General features: G+C 46.3%; 1 protein-coding gene across 1 annotated transcript in view; it reads right to left on the bottom strand.

The window, feature by feature from the left end:
- LOC149327359 (synaptotagmin-5-like) overlaps positions 1-25,642 on the bottom strand; it is a 73,779-nt gene that overhangs the window by 37,200 nt on the left and 10,937 nt on the right. The window contains exon 2 of the mRNA XM_089563815.1: positions 9,067-9,385. Coding sequence (XP_089419941.1) covers positions 9,067-9,385 — 319 coding nt within the window. The remainder of the gene's footprint in view (positions 1-9,066; positions 9,386-25,642) is intronic.

A 25,642-nucleotide genomic window follows, 5' to 3' on the forward strand; every position in this document is an offset into this window, starting at 1 on the left:
TTCCCTCTACAAGGTGCGCTCTCAATTATGCGTATTTTGCGTCACTCTAAAGTTATGATACTGCAGGTAACGGTTTTCGTCGGGGTCCCCAATCATATAGCCTGTACTGAAGCGTGAATATTCTATACCGGAAAACAGTTGTTTCATTAAGTAGGGCAGGTAGTACTTCTCTTAATTTATTAATAACACTGTTCAAGCTCAAACAAACTAGTTAAATTTCTCCAAGCCAATTTGGTTTTAGTACCAGCAGAAATTACTTCCTCACTATGTTTGATTACTACTTCGAACAGCTTTGCCTAGTAAAAGATCCCATCTTGTTATCCATATTGCCTCTTTCCTGCATTGGTTTCTCTTCTGAAACTCTGCTGGATACGCTTGTGATGAATACCTAGACGTCTACAGCCATGTTCATTTATGTTCATTACCCCAAGCCTATAATAAATTCTATGTGACATAAGTACAAAATCTATCGTCGAGTGCAGACTGCCTGGCTCCGAAGTTATGAGTCCTTCTCACTTCTCAGTGCTGTTGCATACCACTAAGCCATACCTTTCACACATACCCAGCAGCATGCTGTCAGATCTGTGCACCTATCCATATCTTTTAGGCGCCCATTCATTTCTTCTATTAGAATTCTCTCGCCCTCTGCCTTTAGCACATTACTCTTGCTTGCGATACATTCTACATTTTTTTTATCCCTGTTCGGCATCTGCTGCTTTGCGCAGGTAGACAAAGCTAAGGAGTATTGAGTCCCCTGACACTTTCCCTTTTAGGCTTAATGTTCCTTGCATTCCTGTTCAACCCTTTGCCAATTCATATTTTTATGAATAAATGCGTCCATTTCACCCCCTTTCTGCTGCCCTCTGTTCTATTGGAATATCCCCATGCATAGTCAGGATTACACAGTGCTTGTTCCATGCCCCGAAGACATACTCTACAAACCCATATACCATTAATTCCTTCAGCCTTAGCTGCTCTTCAATTTCCACTCGTTTAAATCTATTCCTGCCACCTAAAATGCTAATATACTCTCTGTCCGAATTAATTTGGCATTTGCGCTTACGTATATTTATTCTCCCATGGCTCTTACGTTTCTTGGATCTAGATTCTTCCCTAGGTCTGTCTTTGTCTACACTGGTGTCCCAGGGCTCTGGGTCCCCCCGGAAAAGCCGTTGTCTAGTGACATATCCTACCCACAACCCTCTTGCCAGTGACAAAGCTGTAATGAATGTCATCTTTTGCAAAAGGTTGAAACGGGCCTGGTGTTGACTTTAACAGGAGCCTGTTAATGTCTATTACATCGTACCCAAGTCGTTGGCTCCTAACTCAAATGACATGGTTAGGCTCAACGACCCTCCTTTCCATTCCGCTAAACTGCCTTTGGCCCTCTGCGATTGTGTCTATGGTCACATGCCCCTTCTCAGAGGCCTCTACAAGCTTACCTACCCCCACTCCTAACTGTCTCTCGAGATTTTGGCTCCTTCCCTTCAGCACATCGTTGAGGTCAATAGAGAACAAGTTTTTCGTTCTACATGTTGTCCACTACCACCGCTTGCAGCAGCCACCACTTAGGTCAGTAGAAATATTTTCGCTTGTAAATGTGCGAAAACTACACAGCGGAGTGTGGTACGGCGCGAACATATCGACAATGATCCTGCTTTCTGCGCGCTGCAAGTCATTACTTCCAAATAGTTTCTGCGCCTGCACTGCGATGCATATTCACCCCAAACATTTCCGATGGCCGTAGAAAATGAGTGGTGTGTGTCCCAAGCATTCTAAAAAGCAGCGGAAGTTTTGGATGTTCAGCACAATGCCGAAGGTGGCGGCAGCCAGGTGAGCCAAAAATTTAATATTAAGACAAACTTGGCTAGCTGGTTTCCGTTCATGTTTTCACTGTGCGCTGTGCTCTTCAACGAGGACACCAGAAAGGAAGATTACGAGCGCAGGGCGTATATCAACTGTATTCAAGAACCAACGACGCTACATGGATGGGTCAACGACATTTTTCACCTTTTTTAACGTTCAGTAGACGCGAGGGATGAGCTTAAGAAGCAATGTACAATGTTTTGATTTGAATATTTGAATGTGAGCAGTTATTTTGGATGTACAAAACCCCGCGTTAAAAGAATTGGCCGCGCTCGAAACACGAATACGCCTATAAGGGAGTAAAAAATAAGTAGGCTGTCCTCTTGTGCAGTCTCTTTTAAAAAAGGGAGTGCACTATAGGACAACTTTATTCCCTTTTTACTCCCTTCGTATAGAGTGAGTGGCATGAGTTTGGACCTTGAAACTCAAAAAGGGAACAAAAATGTCTCGCCGTTTAAAAGCGTGTCACGTTTGCGTGTCGTTAAACTTAGCCTGTACCTCGAAGAAAGTGTGCATCACCATTATCATCAGTCTAGCTACATCATCCACCATCAGCCGGACTGCGCCAACTCCAGGACAAAGGCCTCTCCCATATGCCTGCAATTAATCTTGCTGTGTGCCAGCAGCGGCCACGTATCACTGCAAAAATCTTTACAACATCCGTACACCTAACTTACTGCCGCCCCCTGCAACGCTTGCCTTCGCTTGGAATGCAGACCATTACGCTCCAAGACCGTCGGTTATTTTACACTCACATTGCATGCCCTTCCCAAGCCCATTTCTTCCTCTTTATTTCGACTTGGATGTCAGTCACAAGAATTTGCTCCCTCAGCCCCTTTGTCCTCTTCCTTTCTTTTAAGGCTACACCTTTCATATTTATTTAGATAGCTCGTTTCATTGTCCTTGGTATGAATTCAACCCTTTTCGTTAGCCTCCACGTTTCTGCCCTATATGTGATTACCACTAAAATACAGCTGTGATATAGTTTCCTCTTGAGGGATATCGGTTAACTGCCGTTCATTATCTGAGAGAACCTGCCATATACGCTCCGCCCAATTCTTATTCTTCTAGTTTATTCGCTCTCGTGATTCGGATATGCGGTGACTGCCTGCCCTAAGTATACGTATTGCTTAACCACTTCCAAAGCCTCCCTACCAATCATAAACTGCTGTTCCCTTACGAGACTGTTAAACATTACCTTGGTTTTCTGCATGTAGACCTACGGTTATTGCTCTTCCTGTCTGACTCATTGACCATTCTTCGCAGCTCATCTCGTTAGTAACTTAGCAAGGCAATCTCATCAGCGAATCGCAGATTACTTAGGTATTCTTCATTAACTCTTATGCACAACTGTTCCGAATCTAGGCCTCGGAATACTTCCTGTAAATAAGCGGTGAATAGCACTGGCGAGATCGTGTCTCCATGCCTGGAAGCCTTCCTTATTGAAATTTTGTTGTTGACTTTATGGAGGGCTATGGAGACTGTGGAGCCTTTATAGATACCTTTCAATATTTTACGTAAGGCTCATGTACAACCTGATTCCGCAAAGCTTGCACGACAGCTGACGTTTAGACTGGATGAAATGGTTTCTTGTAACCTAGGAATGCTATATATAGCGGTTGTTTATATTTTGCGCATTTCTCTATCCCCTGATTGATAGTGCAAGTATGGTCCATTGTTGAATAGCCTTTATGGAGGCCAGTCTTATCATTTGGTTGATTGAAGTATAAGGTTGTCCTGACCCTATTAGCGATTACCTTAGTAAATACCTTGTGGGCAATGGATAGTAAGCTGATCGGCGTGTAATTTTTCTAGTCCGCGACGTCCTCTTTGTATGCAATAGTATCATGTTAGAATTGTTCCAAGCATCCGGTACGCTCGAGGGTAAGGCATTGTGTATGGTGTTGTGATTCAATGCTTTCTCTCTTCCGCTTTCTCCAAGATATAAAGTTGAAGCGCACAACCAGACGAGGAGGGTGAAGGAGACGAGATACAAGTTTAGTTTAGTTTAGTTTAGTTTAGTTTAGTTTATGGGGTTTAACGTCCCGAAGCGACTAAGGCTATGAGAGACGCCGTAGTGGAGGGCTCCGGAAATTTCGACCACCTGCGGTTCTTGAACGTCCACAGACATCGCACAATACACGGGCTTCTAGAATTTCTCCTTCAAAGAAATTCAGCTGCCGCGGCCGGAATCGAACCCGCGTCTTTCGGGTCAGCAGCCGAGCACCATAACCACTGAGCCACCGCGGCGGCACAGACGAGAGACAAACGAGCGCCAACTTTCAACAGTTTGTTGTGAACCGCGACGCAGCATATAAAGGCTGATCGTGGCTATTCATCACACATGCGCAGTCCGCAACTATGTGTGACTGCGCATGTGTGATGACCGACCACGATTAGCCTTTATATGCTGCTTCACGGTTCACAATGAACTGTTGAAAGTTGGCGCTCGTTTGTCTCTCGTCTCTTTCACCGTCCTCGTCTGGTTGTGCGCTTCAACTTTATATCATGTCTCACCAACACGTCCAAACAATACTTTGCTCTCTCCAAGGGTTGTCTTCATAAATGTTACCGCTACTCTACAGCTAGTCCGACAACACCTGCCGCGAACCTTCTCTACTAGCCAGAACTTCCAAGGAATTATGGAATAATAGGCTAAATTATTCCGGAGCCCCCCACTAAGGCGCTGCTTTCTTCCTTCTTTCACTCCCTCCTTGCTACCCTTTCTTCATGGCGTGGTTGGGTTGTACGTCAAGAATTGGAACAGCTCACACGGCTTTACTTTCAGTAAAAGTAGTTATCATTTTTCTTTCAGCCAATAACACAGTGCTTCAACAGTGCTCTAAGAGCAGTCATAAGAAGACGCACGGCGTAATGAGTGGCACAGGAGAGCGAGTGAGGCCAGCGTGCTTCAGTACCACCCAACTGTCCTGATTAGTCTCTACAATCTGGTACGAAGTTGCCGTGTCAGCACTAAAACCGCTTCATTTCTTGATTTAATTTATGCAAATGCACCGAAAAGTGTACTGTTGACACAATGAGCAAAATTTGGGGCACTATTGACACTTACACACATTTTATCAAAAAAACGCGTTCAAAGCGAGTCAACGGATTCATTTTTGTGTTCGCCTTGGATACCATTTCTTCCCAGCTAAGGTGCCTCCCCACACTCCTAATTTTTCTCTTACTAATGTGTGTCCGGTGCTGATGGTCGTGGGTTTGAATCCCGCCCACGGCGGCCCCATTTCGATGGAGGGAATTGCAAAATTGGGGCGATGTCAACGCGCGTAACAGATATCCACCTTTTCTTCTCATAAAAATTCCTTTCTCTCTTTACACCGTGGGCTCCCTCATAGCTCATATGCATCCTTGGGGACATTAAAACAAAGATACTATGATATATTACATGTTGTTTTCTGTTCCCTGCTTCTGACGTTCCGAGCTTCAAGGAGAGCGTTATAATTGTTCATTATATATTTTTTTGTGGAGGAGGGGGGGCTATCCTTGGAACCATTCTCATTCTGTTGACTACGGCTTATGTTTCCCGTCAGTTGTGGTAGCTTTATTTTTTGGTATACCTTCCTTGCTACCTCATTTCAATTATTGCAACAGATATGCCAGGTGCCTCAGAAGCCGTATGACAGCGAGTTGAAAACAGCTCTTGTATTACAGTTGTGTATGCCTCACTTGATCTCAACCGTAATTGTGATGAAGAAACCACTTTTCGGCTGCTGAAACCGAAACCGAAATTACATAGCAGTTGAAATTGAATTATTAATTACTTGCAGTGCGTGGGCGAATTCCATGTCGCAGTCGAATGATTTGATATTCGCTTTCACAGAAAGGAGCGCAAACACCAACCGAATATTAATTGGTGTGGCTGTTATCGGGTACTCCTACACTCCGAAACATACTAAAAAGATTGTAAATGTTATAAGAAACGCTCATTTTATTTAAAGAAGGTTTGAACGCAGTTCAACAACATCTTTTAACAAAAGCTAAACTGCTTGCATTAACCGCAAAAAAAGTTTCGTACCTGAAGTTTTTGTTTCAAATAATTAAAAGGCATTAAAAGCGGATATTCCTCACAAAATTTCTATTTTTTCATATAGAAGAGGCTGCACGGCAGAGGCACGCACTAAAAATAACTTCCTGTTAAACTCGCAATAATCATTTCATGTTCTCTTTCTTTCTTCGAAATCTTAATAAATGGAATTAGCTGGCCAATGACACAATTTTAGAGACTTCGCATAACCTTTCTTTCTTTCAGGATGCTTTGGTGCATCCTGGTACTTTGTGTTGATGATTGTTTACATGTTGCACTTGAATATTTTTTTGCTGCCTATCAAACGTATCTATGTATTTCTCACTGCTAAAGAGCCAACTGGGATACCAGTATTTGTAAATAAATATTAAATACATGGTTTCTAACCCTTCCAGCCGTATAATGATAAGTTTTAACTGCGCAAGGGCAACAAAGCGCAAAGAGCGGCAGCCACACTATAAGCGCAAGCGCTACCTGATTTTTAAAATCTGGGCCCCTTTCGCCTCTTATGCAAAAATTCAGGAGGCACTTTGGCTCTCTAAAGTGCTGCAAGGCGAAAGCGTTTCCTAGCGGCTGTTTGTTTTTATTCGCTTTTTATTTTTCATATTTTGTGTTTTTTTTTCATTTTGTCCTTTTCTTATTTTTATTGTATTTTATTTTTATTTTCGTGTTTTATTTTTGTTTTCTTTTCATGTGTCTTTATTTTCTCATTTTTATTTTTCCTTTTCTTGACTTTATTCCTTTTATTTTATTTATGAAACCCATGCATTCACTGGATGCGCCTTTATTCATGCTCAAACCTTGAGCCTTCGTGGCGGAGTGGTAGCGTCCCCGCTTCAAATGCCATAGGCCCTGCTTCGATTCACACCCTTGGCGCAGTTTCTTCTTAAGCAGTGACGCCGAAAGGCGGACAAATCTGCCGACACGGCTGCCGACGCGTCTGCCGACACGGCTACCAACGCGTCTATCGACACGGCTGCCGACGCGTCTGCTAACGACAGTATGAGGCATTAAAGGCTTTCGCCTTAATATTTCCAATTCACAGTGCAATTGTGTATATTCACCGCTTGCTTGCTACCGCGCCTTTCCTTTAACCTGCGCCTTTCCCTTTCGCAGAAGCTCTTTTTTGCAGATGGGTTTTGAAGGGTTTGGCGGCTTCTTACAACAACTCGTCCCACACGATGACAATGGTTACAGGAGGCGCGATGCACGGATGGTGTGCAGTGCGTAAACACATGTCGAACGTTCTTGGAGAAAAATTTTGAAGTTTGGAAAAATGTAAGATACTGCTATAGGAATATTGAACATAACGATCTAGTCTTCCGACATGTAGCAAAATATTTATTTTATAACGCCTCCATCGCTTGCGCCCGGCTGTTAAGACTGCCGCAGAAAACCAATGTGGAACGCTTTTGACGGTAACGAAAACGTTAATAGCAAAAAAATGCAAGTCTACCGAAGGGAGATGTGCGGATATGTTGATTGCTATAGTGAAATCTTAAAATACGAGGTCTATTAGAAAAGCATCCGACTTTATTTTGTTTTTGCGAACACCTGATGAATATAAAATAAGCGCTCTTGTACCAGCCAACCTTGAACCATCGTGCGCATGCACGAATTTTTTTCCGGCCTGCCTATAGCGTCAGTCGCTGGGACGCAGCGTTTGAGTGAGGCAGTGCGCAGTGCTCTCGTCGGTTTTTTATTCCAAAGAAAATGGCGGAGCGACAGGAGCAGCGCTACTGCATCAAATTTTGCGAGAAACTGGACGACAGCCAAGTGGAAACCGTTCGGAATATTCAGTACGGCTTTCGGTGAAGATGCTATGAGCAGCACACAAATTAAACAGTGATACAATTGGTTTAAAGACGGACGCACATCGGTGGAGAGCGAGCCACGCTCCGGTAGGCCACAACATGCCGAAATGGCCAGGTCATTGCCGAAGTGAACGCTGTGGTGATGCGGGACCGTCGTGTGACTATCTGAGAAACTACGGAAGAGGTGAACATCAGCAATCTTTCTGCACATTCTATTATCACCGAAGATTTCGCCATGGAGAGAGTTGCGACCAAATTCGTGCCGAAGCTGCTCACGGGGGAGCAAAAGCAGCTTCGCGTTGAAGTCTCACAGGACAGGCTAGATTGCACAAACAGTGACCCCGACTTCATCAACACCATAATCGCTGGTGACGAGTCTTGGGTGTACGGGTACGACCCGGAAACCAAATCCCAGTCTTCACAGTGCAAGCATTCCATGTCACCATGACCAAAGAAGGCCTGCCAAGTGCGCAGCGATGTCAAAGTGATGGTGACAGCTTTATTTGACTCCTTCTGTGTGGAACACCACGAGTACGCACCCTACAGGATCAAACAATGACCAAAGAGTACTACAGGGACGTCCTCCGTCGCCTACATGGTGCTGTGCGGCGCAAGAGCCCGGAGTTGAGGTCAACAGGAAATGGGCGCATCCATCACGACAATGCTCCTGCACATTCCTAGCACTTGATTCAGACTTTTTTGGCGAAATTCCAGACTCCCGTAGTTCAACAGGCTCCTTACTCTCCTGATATGGCCCCCTGCGACTTTTGGCTGTTTCCCAAAATCAAGGGGACATTGAAAGTAGCGCGATTTAAGACAAGAGAGTACATTATGGCTGCGACGACAGCTGAGCTAAACTCCATTCCGAAAGAGGCCTTTCGGAATACTTCCAACAATGGTAGCACCACTGAGAGAAGTGTGTGGAGTCCCAAGGAGACTACTTTGAAGGTGATTAGGTTTCCAACGCTCCAGTTATGCCAGTTTTTTTTTCTTCGGAAAAAGGTCGGATCCTTTTTAACAGATTTCGTATATGCAAATATTGCTCTCGCAAACTCTTTCCTCTCCAAGAATGGTTTCGTCCAGAATTGTTGGGTATGCGCGTACCGAAAGGCGAGAAAGGTAGCGCGAGGCTTAGCACGAGATAGCGCGAGGCGGGAAGCCTCACTTCAGTTTCGGAGGAAGTCCCGAATACAGCTGCAACTGTAAAACAGTGATAGTGATTCGTGCAGCACCTTACTCGAGACACCGTTTAAGCTTAAACTGGGCATATGCTAAGCCTTATCTTCGTTGCATGCTGCCGGAGAGAGCGACGCGAGACGGGGCAGAGAGGAGTGCACTCACCGATGGGGCTGGCGGGGTCCTGGGCGTGCGGCGCCGGCGAGAGCAGCGGCGACAGGGACCGCGGCCTCGGGGATGGCGGCTCCGGCAGCGTCTCGGGCGACGGCGTGCGCCGCTCGCCCGATATGGAGAGCCGGTGGACGAGCAGCGGCATGGCCCTCGCGTCCACCGACTTGGCGCGGGCGACGAGCGGCGACCGGCGCAGCCTGGCGGCGGCGGGGCCCTCCGCCTCGTGCTCCATATGCACGTCCGGCAGCGAGAGGCGGACGCAGCCACTGCACTCCTCTTCGTCTTCGCCCCGGTCCCGGAAGATGGACAGGTTCTGCGACACACACGGGTCGACACACGCGCCTCAAAACCCGCCCTGTGGAGGGCAGGTGCACAGTGCCTACGCTATACCACCCATCGTGCTCGCATCGGGGGTACATCTGAGAAGTCCAGCGAGTAGCATGGCGACGGCCAGGAAAGGCAGAGAAAAGGTCTATGGGCCTTTACCTTGCAGTAGTAGTAATAGTAGTAGTAAAAGACCTTTATTCGACCGTAATTTACAGGCTGAGCATGTCAACCGCCTGGGCGACCAGACGTTGCTGAGCAAGCCGGAAATTTGGGCGAGTTTGGTAAGTATTCATGATTTTGTTCACAGCGCAACAAGAATGGGAAAGGCGAAAGACGAAAAAGTGAGACAACTGAGAAGCGACTCAGAAGTCGCTGTTCTTCCTCCCCTTCAGCACCAAGCCAGTCGAGCCAGGTGGTGATGGATAGAGAAAGTGGGGGGTAGGACAGCTGAGCAGCCGGGAAGTAGAAGAGGCAATGGGCCAGGTCCACATACCTTTATCGATATAAAAGCCGATAACTTTACATCGGCTACGCGCTGATTTCGATATGTCTTTTAGGGCTGCTGCGAACATTCCGCTACTGCCTCCTTGTGCTTGCGTCGTATGTACACAGCTGTCTAACGAGCAACACTGCGGTGGCCAGAGAGGCTCATTGGGAACATATCCAGGTAGACTGAAAAGAGCGCAGGGCAGAAAAACGATCACGCAGCACGAGAACATTGCGATGTATGGTCATAGCACCCGTAACCATCGCTGTCGCCGTCTCCTGCAATGTTTGAAATGAGCCCGTGGTGAACTAACTGATCCAACTCCATATCCAAGAATCTCACTGACCAGTCCTCGGGTTATGTGTTTAAACATGTGTGAATGTTCGAATTCCCGGATTCCTTGACTTTGTCCAGGTACAGACTACAAATCTTGTTTGTTTAATATTGTCACATATTGCATGAAATGCAAAACGAAAATGTATGTGCACAAATTTGTGTATGTGCACTCGGTGCATTTGCACTCGCCGTAAGCAACGAGTGTGGAAGTTCTGGCAAAAAAAGTTTTTTTTTTCAAGCAAAGTTCAGGTCTGGATTCTGTACATCGGATGTGAACTGTATAATGAAAATTACGGTACGTAAATACACGAAGTCTATTTAAGGCGCACAACTACTGCTAGCGACGTGCACCTGTAAACACCAAATCATCGCTGAATCTGTGTGCAGTCTGTACCCGCTACAAATAATACGACCACGAGATGGAACGGTGGAATGCCTCCTTGTGATGACCTTGACATGGGAAAAGTGGCAACTCATAGTTATCTTGTTTTTCATTACTTTAATCAAGTTGCTTGAACCATGAGAGCTGAAAACCATGCGTACATAACGATTCTTGCCGGCTTCAGTGAGTATATTTGTGTAATTGGCGAAATATTTATCAACGCTGTCCAGCACTGGAGACGGCAGGGGATTGGATCAAATAAAACCAAAATTTTCGCGAAGCTTATTTGAGTATCTCGAAACAACATTCATAAATTTATTGCAAATAACTTTCAACATACTGCTGTCATCACGCAGGGAGGTGTTGTAGGAATGGGACTGAAAAATGCGTGTATTCAGCTTTGTGTGAAGGAAATAAAGCAACAACAAAAACAAAACTCTTACAATCACACGAACTGCAAAAGTAACAAGAAGCAAACAAGTCGAAATCAGGACGCTCACCTCCAATCTAGGTTCCACAAGAAATAAATCAGGGAAGATTCTTCAAGCTGGCGAAGCGGCTGCAGCTTACAAGCGCTCAAAGACGGTACAAAAAATCGCCGTCCGTCTTTCAAACATTTGCTTTGCCGACGTTGATTTAAAGCTCTAAGTCGCTTCTTAGTTGCTGTTCACAAACTCCGCTCGTTAGGCAGGCCTTCTGTTGAAGACAGGTGTCAGAAGGACACTAAAATACTCAATGGGCATGCAAGGACATTAATTGCTGCCTATTCATTCTGGACCCATGCTCAAAACGATTGAAGTCCACGGCTCGACTAAGATTGCTGGTGCTCGAGCGTCTGAAGAGTGCCTCGAAGGGCCACTTGAAAGTGCGCACTAATTGTTCTGTCCGTGAAAATGAGGAGTTATACTTTGACGCATTCGCATGTTTGTATATGTTGGGCTTTTAGACTTCAAAGAGGGCTGCATTGACTGCGGCTGAATATGTGTCCATTCAACTATCATTTTAACAGCTCCGCAAGCATAGCGTCGTGATTGTGATTCCAGATCAGCCCTGGAGTGCCTCCAATTCGGAACTACCTTGCAGAAGTTATGGCTGTGATCGATTAAGTGGCGGAGGAAACTCAGGAATAAAAGATACAAGGTGTGGTACCAGTGGCTTCCCTTTCACATTGGAGTCGCTTATAACACGTATGGCGACGGTTCAAGAAGCTTTGTTCTGTCCAGCACCAGTGGCTGCCCAAGAAGAAGGGTATTCAGTAGACTAGTTAGCTGTTGTTTGCCTCTGGTGCGGTGTCACATGGCGGAGTATTTATTCATCGCTTTGGTCTCCTGTTAACCTTCGTTGCGTCATAGGGTGTGAGCCGAGAGAGGAAGATACACTTTTGTTTCGCCTGCGCACCAAATTCACCTACACGGCGGTATGATTACACAAGATTACCCTGTTTCACACCAACTTCGTGGCAGAAATGTGATTTTTGGGGGAATTTGAGCAACATTTCCTTCTACTGTGGTCATGCTTTCGTGATGGGCTTGAGATATTGCTGCGCATCTTCAAGAAATATGTGCCATTGCACAACGTCGCTCGCATTGTGTTTCCCAAGTCTTCATGAAGACACCGGCCTTCTCGGACAGAGAAGACTGTCTTATTATAGACGACATACTTAATGCGAGGCTGGTTGCGCATACAGATTAAAAACCTCCAGCACCTCCGCACCCTCTGGATTACCCGGCAGTGTTCGCAACGGTTCACATATAGCTCATACGCATCGCAACAGATGGTCGATATAAAATCGCGTCACTGCTCCGTTGTGGAAACCGGATAACATCGCGCTGACGCGGGATGAGAGAATGTAAACAAACATATCCTTGTTTACTCGCAAAAAAAGTAAACTCCAGTGTTTGCTGCAACGTAAAAACTCGAGTGATGTGTTTGTTTTAGAAAAGCAAACACGCCGGCAATAATAAGCGCAACTTCCTTTTTGATCCTGGAAAGTTCTGCCAAAAAAAAAACAGTTTCAGAATAATCGGGCAAAAATTGCGGGAAAATGTTTTCTTCAAATAGCTCTGATAGTTTTATTTGTCCAAGTGATGAAAAATTTCAAGGCAAGAGCCCCGCATAGAACATGCATAGAGAGAGAGAGAGAGAGAGAGACTCTTTAATGAAGAGCAGAGAATTTAGCCGGCGTTTCAATATCGCTGGCATGCTACTCTGCGTAGGGAGGGGAATTTGGGAGATAAAGACAGAAAGAGAGCAGAGTGGAAAAGGCAAAAAAAAACGAAGATAAAATGCGGCCATGAAATGGGTACTAAGGATGCAATGGCGAGTAATGATGTAAGCTATGGAATGATGGAGTGCATAGTCCGTCAAATGGGCTGACGAAGTTCACTGCATGAAGAATGCATGAAGGTAAAGTGCAAGTGAATTTAAAGCTTATCGAGACGTCCAATGTCTTTTAAATATGTGAATAGAAAGTTCATTGCAAGTCTCTGTTGCCTAAGGCAGGCTAAGGGACCTAAAACTTTGTTCATTGTTAGGGGCACTGAGCAGAGCTTCTGCATGCAATGTTCATAGTACGCACGCTCGTTAGCATACGCAGGGCACTCAAGCAAGATATGCTCCACAGTTTCTATCGCGGCACAGTTGTCACAGTGCGGACTGTTCATTTGTCTAAAACGGTATCGTAGGCCGTTTGTATATGCAGCATTCAGACGAAGTCGATGATAAAGTGTTTCCAGATGTCGAGGAATTCTGGGTGAGAGTCTTGATCTAAGATGTGGGTCGATTGAGTGAAGAAATTGGTACTCATGTGTCGGCAAACTCCAAAGCCGATACGTTTCTTCGGAAGCAAAAGTTTTAGCCATCTGGGACGCATCAGATTTCGTAAAAAAAGTTCTAATGTATCTCCGATGTTGATGGCCCTTACGGGCCGCTTCCTCTGCTTTTTCATTAGCCTGAATGCCACAGTGAGCAGGTACCCATTGAAATGTTATGCAGTGGCCTGCGGCAATAGCTAAATGATGTAGATATCCGATGTCCAGGGAAACTGGCTGGTGATTCGTTTTCTTCAGCAGGTTGGCCAGGATCTGCAGAGATGCTTTCGAATCGGCGAAGATAACCCAACGGCCGGCAGTTCGGCGCAGGATGTAAGAAACATCTTCCTTAATGCCGTGAAGCTCAGCTGTCGTAGAGGATGTCCTCCGCTGCAGCCGGTATCAAAGGGCATGGCCTGTTGAAGGCACATAAAGGCCACATGAAGAGGTTTCTTTAGTAGTTGAACTATCGGTGAAGATATGGGTGTGCTACCTATATTCCTCCGTTAAGTAGGCGAGAGTAGTTTACAGAAGCGCTGCCTGTGGCATGCGGCTCTTTGCATTCACACCTGGAACAAACTTCTTCACCTTTAGAGAAGAGAGTGTCCATGGAGGAAAGGCCAGAGGTAGTAGTTTCTGTGGCTGATTGATAGTAGGGATGAGCAGGAGCTGCACTGCCTGGCCAAAGCTAGAGTTGCTGTGAGTTAGGTGGACACGGTGCAGGAAGTGCTTCTTCCCTTGAAGAACATGGCGGAGATGGGTACGCATAGTTTCCTGGGCGGCAATCACGTCTAGTGAGAGACATCCTGCCTCCGGTACTGTTCCTGATGCAGAGGAACCCTTTGGGAGGCCAAGGCATATTCGCAGGCAGTTGTTCCGTGCTGCACCGAGAGACTTATTGCTTGATGTAGATAATCTTTGAAACACTGGTAGACCGTAGCGCAAGGTTCCTTCAACGTAGGCTTTTTCAAGCAGAAGCACTGATCTTCAGTTGCTACCCCACCTTGTTCCCGCCATGAACCTAAACACTTGCAATGCTGCAGTGATCCTCTCGCGGAGTTTTTTGATCTGAGGTGTCCATGACAGATTATAGTCGATTACAACACCCAGGAATCGCTCAGATCGTACATATGGTAGCGATCGACCGCCTATGAGCAGCGGATATCGGGTCATCGTTTTTCTTGTAAACGCCATTGCAACACTCTTTTCTGGCGAGAGACGAAGACCTCTGGAAGCCAGGTATATCGAAATGTGCAATAGCGCTCTCTGTAGACGTTGCTGGGTGATATAGCGCGAGCGTGATGCGGTCCAGATGCAGATATCATCAGCGTAAATTGTTATACGGACCCCTCGCGGAAGGTTTCTTCGTATGTGTATAAGGGCAATATTGAACAGGAGAGGGCTGAGCACCGCTCCCTGTGGTACGCCCCTCTCCACTGCGTGAAAGCGTGTTGGACCGTTTGGAGTGGTCATAAAAATTTGCCGTTCTTTCAAATAATGCCCAATCCATTTGTATAGCTTTCCTCCAAGGCCAAGACTGGCAAAGGAGGCGAGAATTGCATGGTGAAAGACAGAGTCAAAGGCGGCCTTGATGTTTAGGAAAACGGCTGTCGGGATGTACCCAGCATGAAGGTACTCCTCAATTGATGAGACGAGGGCGATGATATGGTCAGTTGCAGACCTGTTTTGACGGAACCCGTTCATTTGTTGGGGAAACTCATTTCGGCTTTCTAGGAACCAAGTTATGCGTTTGCAGATCATGCGCTCCATGAGCTTACCTACGCAGCTCAGTAGGGCAATGGGACGGAATGATGGGTAGCTTGTTGGCTGCTTACAGGGTTTAAAAGCAGGAACAATTTTCGCCAGCTTCCATTCCGTGGGGACCTCACCAGTCATCCAGGAAGAATTGTAATACTCCAGGAGTCGAAGACGGGAGGTGTGGGGTAGCTTTGCAATGGCTTCATAGGTCACCTCATCATGACCCGGAGACGTTGTCTCCGCGATAGCTGTGGATAGTTCTTCCATTGTGAAAGGCAAGTCTAACGCTGGCACTGCCGCCTTTAGGATGCCTGATTGACCATCCGCGGAGAGAGTCGAATGCCCTGACCCTGCCGACAGTAGCCTACAGTATTCTTCTGAAACTTCTTTTATAGATTTTTGTTCGTGAAGGGGGAGTGCAGCGAAGGGGTGGAGTTGTTGAAGTGGCGTGCGCATACCTCTAACTATCCGCCAATATTGGTTACTGGTTTGCGCACATCCAGCGTAGAACAAAAGTCACGCCACTTTTACCGACTGAGTTTATCCATATAGCGTCGAATGTGACGTTGTGCTCGTCGGCATGCACGTAGGTCATCGAGGGTTTTTGTGCGCAGAGCTTTCCTTTCAGCTCGCCTGCGTATAGCGCAGAGCCTTTGAAATGTGTCATCATTTGAAGGTAGGCTATCATTTTTAGTTGTAATTTGTGTACTCGCTCTCAGGCAATACGCCATTGTCGATGCTAATTCCTCATTGCGAGTTGCCGCAGTAATTCCTCTGCTTACAGCGCCCTTGTATGCGTCCCAGTCTGTAGATTTTGTAAGGAATTTCTTTGGGTTCTTCTGCGCATGGAAAGCCGATATGAGGATTGGGTAATGGTCGCTTCCGCGTGTCTTCAAATCAGTGCACCAGCCAAAGTTGTGGGCGAATGAACTTGTGACAAATGTCACGTCGATGCTGCTGGTAGTCGTCGGGCCTCGGAGGTAGGTGATGCTGCCGGCATTTAATGGCTGAACTGAATGCTTGGAGAGAGGTTTTGCAAGCTTTGCACCTCGGGCGCATGTATGTGAGCTGCCCCAAATTTCATTATGAGCATTGAAGTCTCCGCAAACAATATGCGGTGAGGGCGTGCTTGCTATCAAGTTATCAAGTCTCATAGCATCAAATGGCGTGCCTGGCTCAAGATATACTGCAATCAGAGTGTACTGTTGTCCGGCAATAACTGTGACAGCGCACACGTATTCATTGTCGCTGTGAGGCGGGACATCAACCGACGAGGCCGGGATATCCTCGCGAAAGCCTATCAGCAATCTGCTGACGTTATCTGGTCGTTGTGAATGATGGAAATAGTATCCGTAGATTCGGAAAGTTTCATCGACGCGTGATTCACAGATGACTATGAAGGGGAAGCGGTACGCTCGCACGAGCTGTCGGAAATCTGAGAGTTTAGAGCGTAGCCCGCGAGCGTTCCACTGGAAAATGGTGCATGTACGAAAGATGTTATGGATTGTCAGCTGCGGGGAAGTTCTCGCTGTTGAAGCCATGATTACTGAAGTGTGGTATTACGCCCCTGCGGAGCGTAGGAGACCGACACCAACGGCTCCATTGCAAGGACAGCTTCTACTTCTGGGAGTCCTCCTGACGAGGGGTTTGCACGGATAAGAGCCTTGATGGCTGCAAACAGCATCGGAATGTGTAGGCTTGTGATATCTTGTTCAGAGCTTCCGGTTTGCTGCCTGTCGCTGATCTTCCTGTCATGTTGTGGCGCCTTAGGCTCAGAGCGAGCGACGCTGTTTGTCGGGTCTTGTGCAGTGCGCTGCAGCAGCTTTGATGAAGGAGAACCAACGGACTTCCCACGCTTCTTTTTTACTGCATCTGCGTAGGTCTTGTCAGCTGCTTTGCCACGCTGTGTTGACTGATTCTCGGAAAGAGTTGCCGTAGTCGTGAAAACCACGTCGGGGTTAGGTGGTGCTTCATGGCGCTTAGGGGGTTTCTCTTGTGTTTGCTCTGCCGTGCGAGCAACTGTGGCTGCTTTCTTTTTATAGCACCCTCCATAGGAAGCAGGGTGTGGGCCACCGCAGTTAGCGCATTTAGGTTGTGCTCTCGAAGTGCATTCTTTGTGTGAGTGGGGGCCAGCACACACTTTGCAGCGCACGGGGCGGTTACAGTGTCCTGATATGTGGCCATGCCTCTGACATTTATAGCACTGGGTTGCTGCTCCGACGTATTCAGTTACAGGGTAACTACAGAACCCAAGCGTTACTCTTTTTGGTAGCGGCGCATCTTTTGCGAATTCCAATATAACTGTGCGGCGGCGTACCTCTTTGATCTTTCCACCATCCTCAGGAGTGTAGGTGGTTAGGCTCCTTGCTGAAAGGACACCTTGGTCGCGTAGATATTCCTTCAGATCTTCGTCTGTGTAGGTGACAGGTACATCTTGTATTGTGCCATAGCTTGCCATATAAGAGTATGGGACTCGGGCCTCTACGGCCACTCCAGCCACCTTAGTTACCGTGAGCAGACGGTTGACGGCGGGCAGCGTCGATACTGTAACCATCAGGCTCCCATCCTTGTGAATGCGATGGCTGATGACTTTTTCTTGTGCCGATGCTACAACCGCCGAAGCCACAGTTTTGGGGTTGGCTTTCCATAGGCTTCCTCCTTCCTCGGTGGGCCTGTAGACTTATGCACCGATTCACCGATTCAGTAACAGTAACACCGATTCAGTAACAGCATGGTGCTCAACCTGGCTTATGCAACTTAATCATTCAAAAACAAAATTGATGTCTTTTACTAACCGAATGTCTCGAATTCAAACAGCATACTCCTTAAATAATAGCTCACTCGAGCTAGTCACCGCGTATAAGTAGCTCGGACTTCACCTTCATTCAGACCTAACATGGAACCGCCATATTAACCTTATGCTTGCATCTGCTAATCGGCGATTAGGTCTCTTAAAACATAACCTAAAGCATGCTTTTCCTCACTTCCGTGCCCATGTCCATACTGCTCTAATTCGATAAAATTTTAATAAGGAACAGTGTCAGGTGTGGAGACACGATCTCGACAATGTTATGCACCGCCTGTTTAGAGGAGGTATTCAGAGGCTCGGATTGGGAATAGTTGGGGATAATGAAGAATACCTTCGTAATCTGCGATTCGATGATGACATTGCCTTGGTAAGTCACTCAGGAGGTGATAAACAAAGCATATTCAATGAGTTGGACAAGCAGAGCAGAACGACGGGTGTAAAATTTAACATGCAGAGAACCAAAGTAATGTTCAACTGTCCAGCAAGGGAACAGCAGTTCGCAATTCGTCTCCAGCTGCTGGAATTGGTCATGGAATACGTCTACCTAGGGCAGGTAGTGACTACTGGTCCTGATCATGAGAGGAAAATAACGAGAAGAATAAGAATTCATTGGAGCGCATATGAGAGGTTCCTTCAGATCATGAATAGAAGTTTACCAATATCTTTCGAGAGAAAAGTATACAGCAGCTGTATCTTACCGGTACTGACCTATGGGGCAGAAAAGTGGAGGCTAACAAAGAGGGTTCAGCTTTAGTTAAGGACAACGCAGCGAGCTATGCAAAGAAAAATGATAGGTGTAACGTTAATAGACCGGAAGCAGGCGGAGTGGGTGAGGGCTCAAACGAGGGTTAATGACATCAAAAATCAAGAGGAAGAAATGGGCTTGGGCAGGGTATGTAATGCGACGGCAAGATGGTCCTTAGAGGTAACGGAGTGGATTCCAAGAGTAGGCAAGCGTAGCAGGGGGCGGCAGAAAGTTAGGTGGGCGGATGAGATTAAGAAGTTTGCGCAGACATGTTGGCCGCAGCTGGCAAAGCGCAGGGTTAACAGGAGAGACATGGTAGAGACCTTTGCCCTGCAGTAGTCGTAGTCAGGCTGATGACGACGACGATGGAAGGATCTATTAAATTCCTGTGATGTCTGATGGCGGCAAAGAAATCTTACTGTCCTCCTTAGTCGTAATATGTCACTAAAACTTCATTGGTGCGGTATTTATAGAGATGCTACTTTTTTTTTGAAGTACCAAAATTTGTAATGTTTCACTGCTGATTTTAAAGTATGACTGTGGATATCTATTTTTGAGTTTGCTGCATCTGGCGATGTTGCGCTTAATATGAATGATCTTCCCAGTTATTCAATGGTTCGCTTTTTTGGTTCTTTCTTTTGTGAGGAATGTAAGATGACAAGCAGCGGACAACCAGGCTGCTAAAGAGGCCAGAGCTCATTTGTAGTCACAAGTAATCTGTACCTAATTATGGGATTTGGCTCCAACAGTTGTGCGGCATAGATGGATCATTTTTTCTGGAGTATTTTGTTTTAGAGAATCTACAGTGGTATTTTTCTTCGTTTCTTTGATTACCTTTCGTATATTTGTGGCGCCTACGTATTTTCTCTCAATAAAATAGGCATTTACAATCTGAGAGTATGCTTAGGCGTTGCCACGAATCCTTTAGTCTAGGCGAGCTCAACATTTTAGTGCCAGGAAACTCCGCCAATTTTTAAAAGATGCTGAAAAACCGTACCTGGCTTGGCTTCTGTGTCTTCTCGCCTAGCACGCCCGCAGATGAGACCGAGAAGAGAAACCGCCAATTCCCCTCATGCATTCATTAGTGCCGAACTTTCGCTGGTAAGGATTGTATGCACATTCAAACTCTGTTCTGTACGCACTTAAACTGCTACTAGTTCCAGAATACAAATGTTACAGAAACGGTTGGAATGAAATAATTTGTTGTTTTGGTGGTTAAATAAAACATACACTCGCCAAACATGGTTTTTAAAACATGACGTTTCGGGACCCGTACGGGTCCCTTGTTCACAGTGAATGATGGACGGAATGGGCCGCTTCTTATATGCGCGCTTGAGAGCACAGTGAGTGGGCGTAGTTATCTGGGAGATTACCCTTCGTCCTGTTAATAACGCTCGCCGTAGTCTGTCCAGAAGCAGTCATGACGATAATGGCTTCATTCCATCTAAGATTGTGACGCTCTTCCAGTCAATGGTGAGCTTCATTTCTTGAGCATGTTCTGCCAGGGGTTTGGATGACGTGCGACATTTGTTGGCGTCGTTCTTGTGCTCTCTTAATCTTGTTTTAAAACAGAGTTGTTGTTTTAGCTTGCTGGACAATACATGCAATGCGCACGTCGTATTTTGCAAATATTCGTGGCCAGAGCCTCTCTTGAACGCCTGCGTAAGGAACGCTCGCGCGCTTCTCTTGTCCGATGAGTCCGGGCTCGGCAGGTTGCAGAGATCGACGTTGTTCGTTTTGCAAGATAGGCCAAATGACTTCTTCCGTTACGCAGGCAGTCCGCCTAGTAGATCCGGTTTCATCAAAAGCACGCCCGCGTGCTTTTGGGGCACTTGCAAAACGTTCAGTTTTGCCCAGAACTTAACCTACTTCTGAGAAGCTTGCCTTCAAGGCACTTAAGAGCAATGAAAAAGATAGCGATCGTTCGGCCCGACAAAGGAAATGCAACCGCGATATTAGAAGGTTCTCAGAACATATCAAAGATGTCCGACGTGCTGCATTATGATTAACGTATACGCCAAACTGAACCGGGATCCCACGAAAAAAGTAGAAGCAAAGCTTCAAAAACTGCTAACCGATGTGTTCATGTTTGTCCCTCCTACAAAGAAGCACATTTACTACAAGTTGTTATGCCACAACGGCTGAGCGCTCGCTACGTGCGGCTTACCCAAGATTCATAAACCGGACGTGCCTCTCGTCCGTGTGGTTTCCTTCATCTTTGTCTTCCGTCCCTTTTGCGCTGTTTTTTCCACCCAAAATGAACGTATACCAACTCGCCCAACTTTCCATTCTACTACAGTGTATTTCTAGTGCACAGGGCTCTTTTACGTGTTTCACAGCGCTCGTCCGTGTGGTTTCCTTCATCTTTGTCTTCCGTCCCTTTCGCGCTGTTTTTTCCACCCAAAATGAACGTATACCAACTCGCCCAACTTTCCATTCTACTACGTGCCTCTCAGGCCAGTTGTACATTTCACGCCTTTCTCATTGCTTAACCTGTCCAAGTATCCGCATCAAGTCCTTAGGCCCCTCGTTGGACGAACACCGACATACGTGAAAGATTCGGCTGATTTTGTTCCTATGCTGAAGGATGTGGCGGTTGACGACGATGCCATCATGGTCGCTTTCGATGCAAAATCCACGTTTACATGCGTTCCTGTTCAATTCGCTGTCGAATGCGGCGAGAGGGTACTAGAAGAAGACACATAACTGCCATCCCGAATGCTTTGAAACAGCTTATCTGTGCGGTCCCCTGAAACTCTTTCTGTAGAACACATATTTCATTTTACAGCGCTACAAGCCAGTCTTTGGCACGGCTATGGATGTGTTGGTATCCGCAACCTGTGCGAACATCGCGCTCAAATCTATTGAACATTCGGTCCTGCAATCGTTCCATACTCGACCGAAGCTCTTCTTGCGGTATGTGGACGATTGTTTCTGCGTAATTCACCGCAAGGACGCCAAACTGTTTCTGGACAATCTAAAGTCTTTTCAGACAGCAGTTCAAGTCACAATGGAAGAAGAAGTTTCCGGAAGGATTGCTTTGCTTGATGCCCATGTTCTGCGCACCCCCGATGGTCTTGCTACTACCGTTTTTCGGGAACCCACACACACTGGGAAGTAATTGGTTTTTCAATCCGCGCCCACCCCATTGGCCACAAACGTACCGTGAATCCCGCTCTATACAACCGTGCAGCACGCCTTTGCTCGAGTCCCGGTCTGGGCTGTTCCGGGCACAAAAAAGTGCGCGTCGCCCTCGAGAAGAATGGTTATCCTCAACCACTGCTGCAAAACGAACAACGTCGCTCTCTGCAACCTGCCGAGCCCTGCCTCATCGGACAAGAGAAGCGCGGGACCGTTCCTTACACCCGAGGGACAAGTGAGGCTCTGGCACAAATATTTACAAAATACGACGTGCGCAATGCGCACGTACCGTCCAGCAAGCTGAAACAACACCTCTGTCACATTAAAGACCGTCTGGAGCGCCCACGTTACCCCGGAGTCGTGTACAAAGTCCACTGCAAAAAATGCAATGCCTCATACATGGGCGAGTCATTCGATTCGAAAAGAAGATTAAGAGAGCAAAATGTCACACCTCATCCCACCCCTTGGCACAGCATGCTCAAGAAATGAAGCACACCACTGACTGCGAGAACGCCACAATCTTAGATGAAATGAAACCTTTATCGTTACGACTGCTTTTAGAATCTTTTTTTATATACAAACTAGGGAGAACGTTATTAACAGGAATCTCCCGCATAACTACTCCCACTCACTGCGCTGTCAAATGGGCACATAAGAAGCGGCCCACTCTGTCCATCATTCATTGTGAACAAGGGACTCGTAGGGGTTCCGAAACCTCATGTTTTAAAAACCATCTTTGGCAAGTGTATGATTTATTTAACCACTATGCTTTCCCTTCGCCACACAGGATTCTGTCGAACCCTTGACTAATGTGTTGTTTTGCGCTGCTTCAGTAGTAATCTTTGTGCGGCCTTGGTAGTTTGTTTCTGAGGCCCGCAAAAGCGTATTGAAAAATCCGTTACGCTCAGAACCCTGTATGCCTGAAAGGGAAAGGGTCACCGCAACACGCGGTTTGTTCACACACGTGACGTCTTCGTTCGCCTACTACTGGCTCCATTAACTTGGCTCATACGGACTCAAACTTGCCTTTTACCTGGCTCGTTTTTTTATTCGAGACATGCTAGTTTTTTCCCTTTAGGCAGGAACTATTGTGGAAAAAAGTCGCATAATTTCTGCTCTCGCATTTCGCTTACTTGTTTTCTTTAAAAAGAAACAATCGCCTCTAGTATTGTTTGCAGAATAAACGTCGCATTCGTACCAAATTATGCGGCTTATACTCATTGCCGGTTCCTGTACCGAAGACTGCCGGTAACAAAGGCAGACTGTCTTATGAGCAGTCCGTGAGCGCGATAGATCCTACACGCGCCTCAACACAGCACGAAGAGAACAAAATAATGATTTTTTTAACCTAATTTAGCTTTTTGTGCTTTTAGAGATTTTGGCATATAAGAAAAATAAAAGGAAAAAATACATTTCTTCTCCGCTTTGATCTGCTTATAAGAAATTGTGCTGTTTTGACCTGTGCTTGAGTGACAATTCTAGCTTGCCCCACTCTAATGTGAACTCGTGTGGCAGTTTCTTGCAAATCAACCCGCCCCCCGAAACAATCGCTGCGTATTACTGCCTCGAATATATAAATAGGAAAATAAGCGCTTGGCTTTGCTTCATTTTCTTGACACCAGGAAGCTGTTAATAATTCTCCATATTCAGTTCTTGGCTGTATTTCATTTTACTCAGAAAATGATAATCCAAGGAGAACTTCTTGCCTGCTTCGTTTGGCATTGCAGAACAGCTCGCATTCATTTTTCTTGTTTTGAATCATTCCTGAATAAAACGTACGTAACGTAAAAATAAGAAACAACTTTGTAATAAACGGCGAAGAAGCAAGAAAAACTACCAGAGGCACTTAACGATCTTCACTTCGATTAAAGGGAAGCTGAAGAGATTTTCAAATTCATTAAGATGCTCACGTATGGATGTGGGAACCTTAAAAATCATGCGGGTGAAATTTTTTTGCAGATTAATCACTTAGGAGCGACGTAATCGCCGTTTAAAATTGCGCGGTAGCTCCGCCCCCCGCTGTCCGCCGAGCGCTGCTGATGACCCTGACGATGCGAGCCGAAACCGGAAACCGTGGGGTGGTGACGTAAACATTGGTGTTCCGTCGCCACGCAGCCTCCGCGACCGTGCTTGTTTCTGCGTGCGTGCCATCGTAAGCTGCTTCGATCTGCCATGTGTTCCTGTATTTGTGCTTTTTTATGTTTGTGGTGACGTACAGAAACGTGGGCAGTATCGAGTGAAGCGGTGGACCATCATGCCGGCGTTCTGCGCAGCCTTCGGCTGCACTAACACCAGCGGCCGCGACGATGTAGTCTTTCATAATTTCCCGCAAAATAAGAAGCTTTCCGCGAGGTGGGTCGCTGCTGTGAAGCGAAGGGATTTCAAGCCCTCAAAGACTACAGTGCTATGCTCTGACCACTTTCGTGATGAAGACTGTCTGTCTGATGATAGCCTGTCGATAATGCGTTCATTGGGCCTGTCAACAAAGTCAGCTGGACTGAAACCCGGCGCAATACCGTCTGTCTTTGCGCACAGGAGCTCGTCACCGCCACCGAGGCCAGCTTTCGCGAAAAGGAGGAAGCTCGAGGTAAGAATTTGTGTATTAACTCTATGAGAATTTGACTGCGCGAACCGGTGTTCTGTGTAGTGTATGGCGCGTAATTTCGTGGATGCAAGACTTCCGGTAGTAGTGAGATGAACGGCGCTGGAATGAGAATGCCAGGACGGCAGCAAACTGCAGCTTACAAAATAAGTGCTTAGCTGTTATGCTTGCAGGCATGCATCATGCATCTCGTACAGCATTACTCATATCAGAACTCGGCCCTAAATTTTTTGGCTGAGTAAAAATCGTTAAACTGCTATTAATACTGCAAGAGGTGGAGCGACGCGAAGTGCGCCTCACAACCAGAGACTGCGCGCCGCGCGTGAGCAGAGAACTTCGTTCGGTAAGCGAGCACGTGAAAAGACGTTATATGCAGACTCTTTACTCAATTATGTTGGAGCTCAGATATTCTAGGATTCATGCGTAGCCCTCAGTGGCGAGAACATAGGGAGTAGTACGCGGCACATTTTTCTTCGTGGTCGGAGCGCCGAGAAAACTGTTCGCACGTTTCTGGTATACGGGCGCGCGGCGTTTCGTTTTGAATTTGGTTTCGCCTGGGGCCTGGCTGATAGCAGCCTCGTCAGCGCCCAATGTGCGCAGTCATGGCGCTTGCAGTCCGGCCCCAAAGCGCACACTTTTTTTTTTTAGCGATCTACGTCGGACGCGCCCGCTGGCGCTGTGTTAGCGCGTGAAGTTGCCTGCCAGGGTGTAAGTTTTTAAAGAGATATTTTTTGCTTGACTATAGTATTTGCAGGAGGTGCTCCAAATCTGCAAATACAACATAATATGAAAATAAAAATTGAATTAAGATACGCAGTTTAGTGAGCTAATGGAAGCCTTTTGCCTATTACTGGTGTCTTCCATATCCCCCAATATATCCCCAGGGATAAAATTAATACAAGGTTAGTTACCCATTTTTTAAAATAAATTTTGGACCTTCTAAAGAAACACCTGGTATATAATAAATGACCTCACTTTGCACGGAGCTCGCCAATCAACAGAATGGTTTATGAAATAAACCAGAAGATTTTACTCATACTGAAGCACACTTTTGTTCTGTTTGGAACAATAACATCATGTGGCTTATGCCTTTCAGTTTCTTGCTGAACGGCTGCAAGATCAAGACTGCGCACCAGACGAGAGTGCAAATGAAGAGTGCATGGAAAATGACAT

The sequence above is a fragment of the Amblyomma mixtum genome, chromosome 10 (assembly GCF_055824585.1).
Source record: "Amblyomma mixtum isolate Tamu chromosome 10, ASM5582458v1, whole genome shotgun sequence".
In the NCBI taxonomy this organism is placed as follows: Eukaryota; Metazoa; Arthropoda; class Arachnida; order Ixodida; family Ixodidae; genus Amblyomma; species Amblyomma mixtum.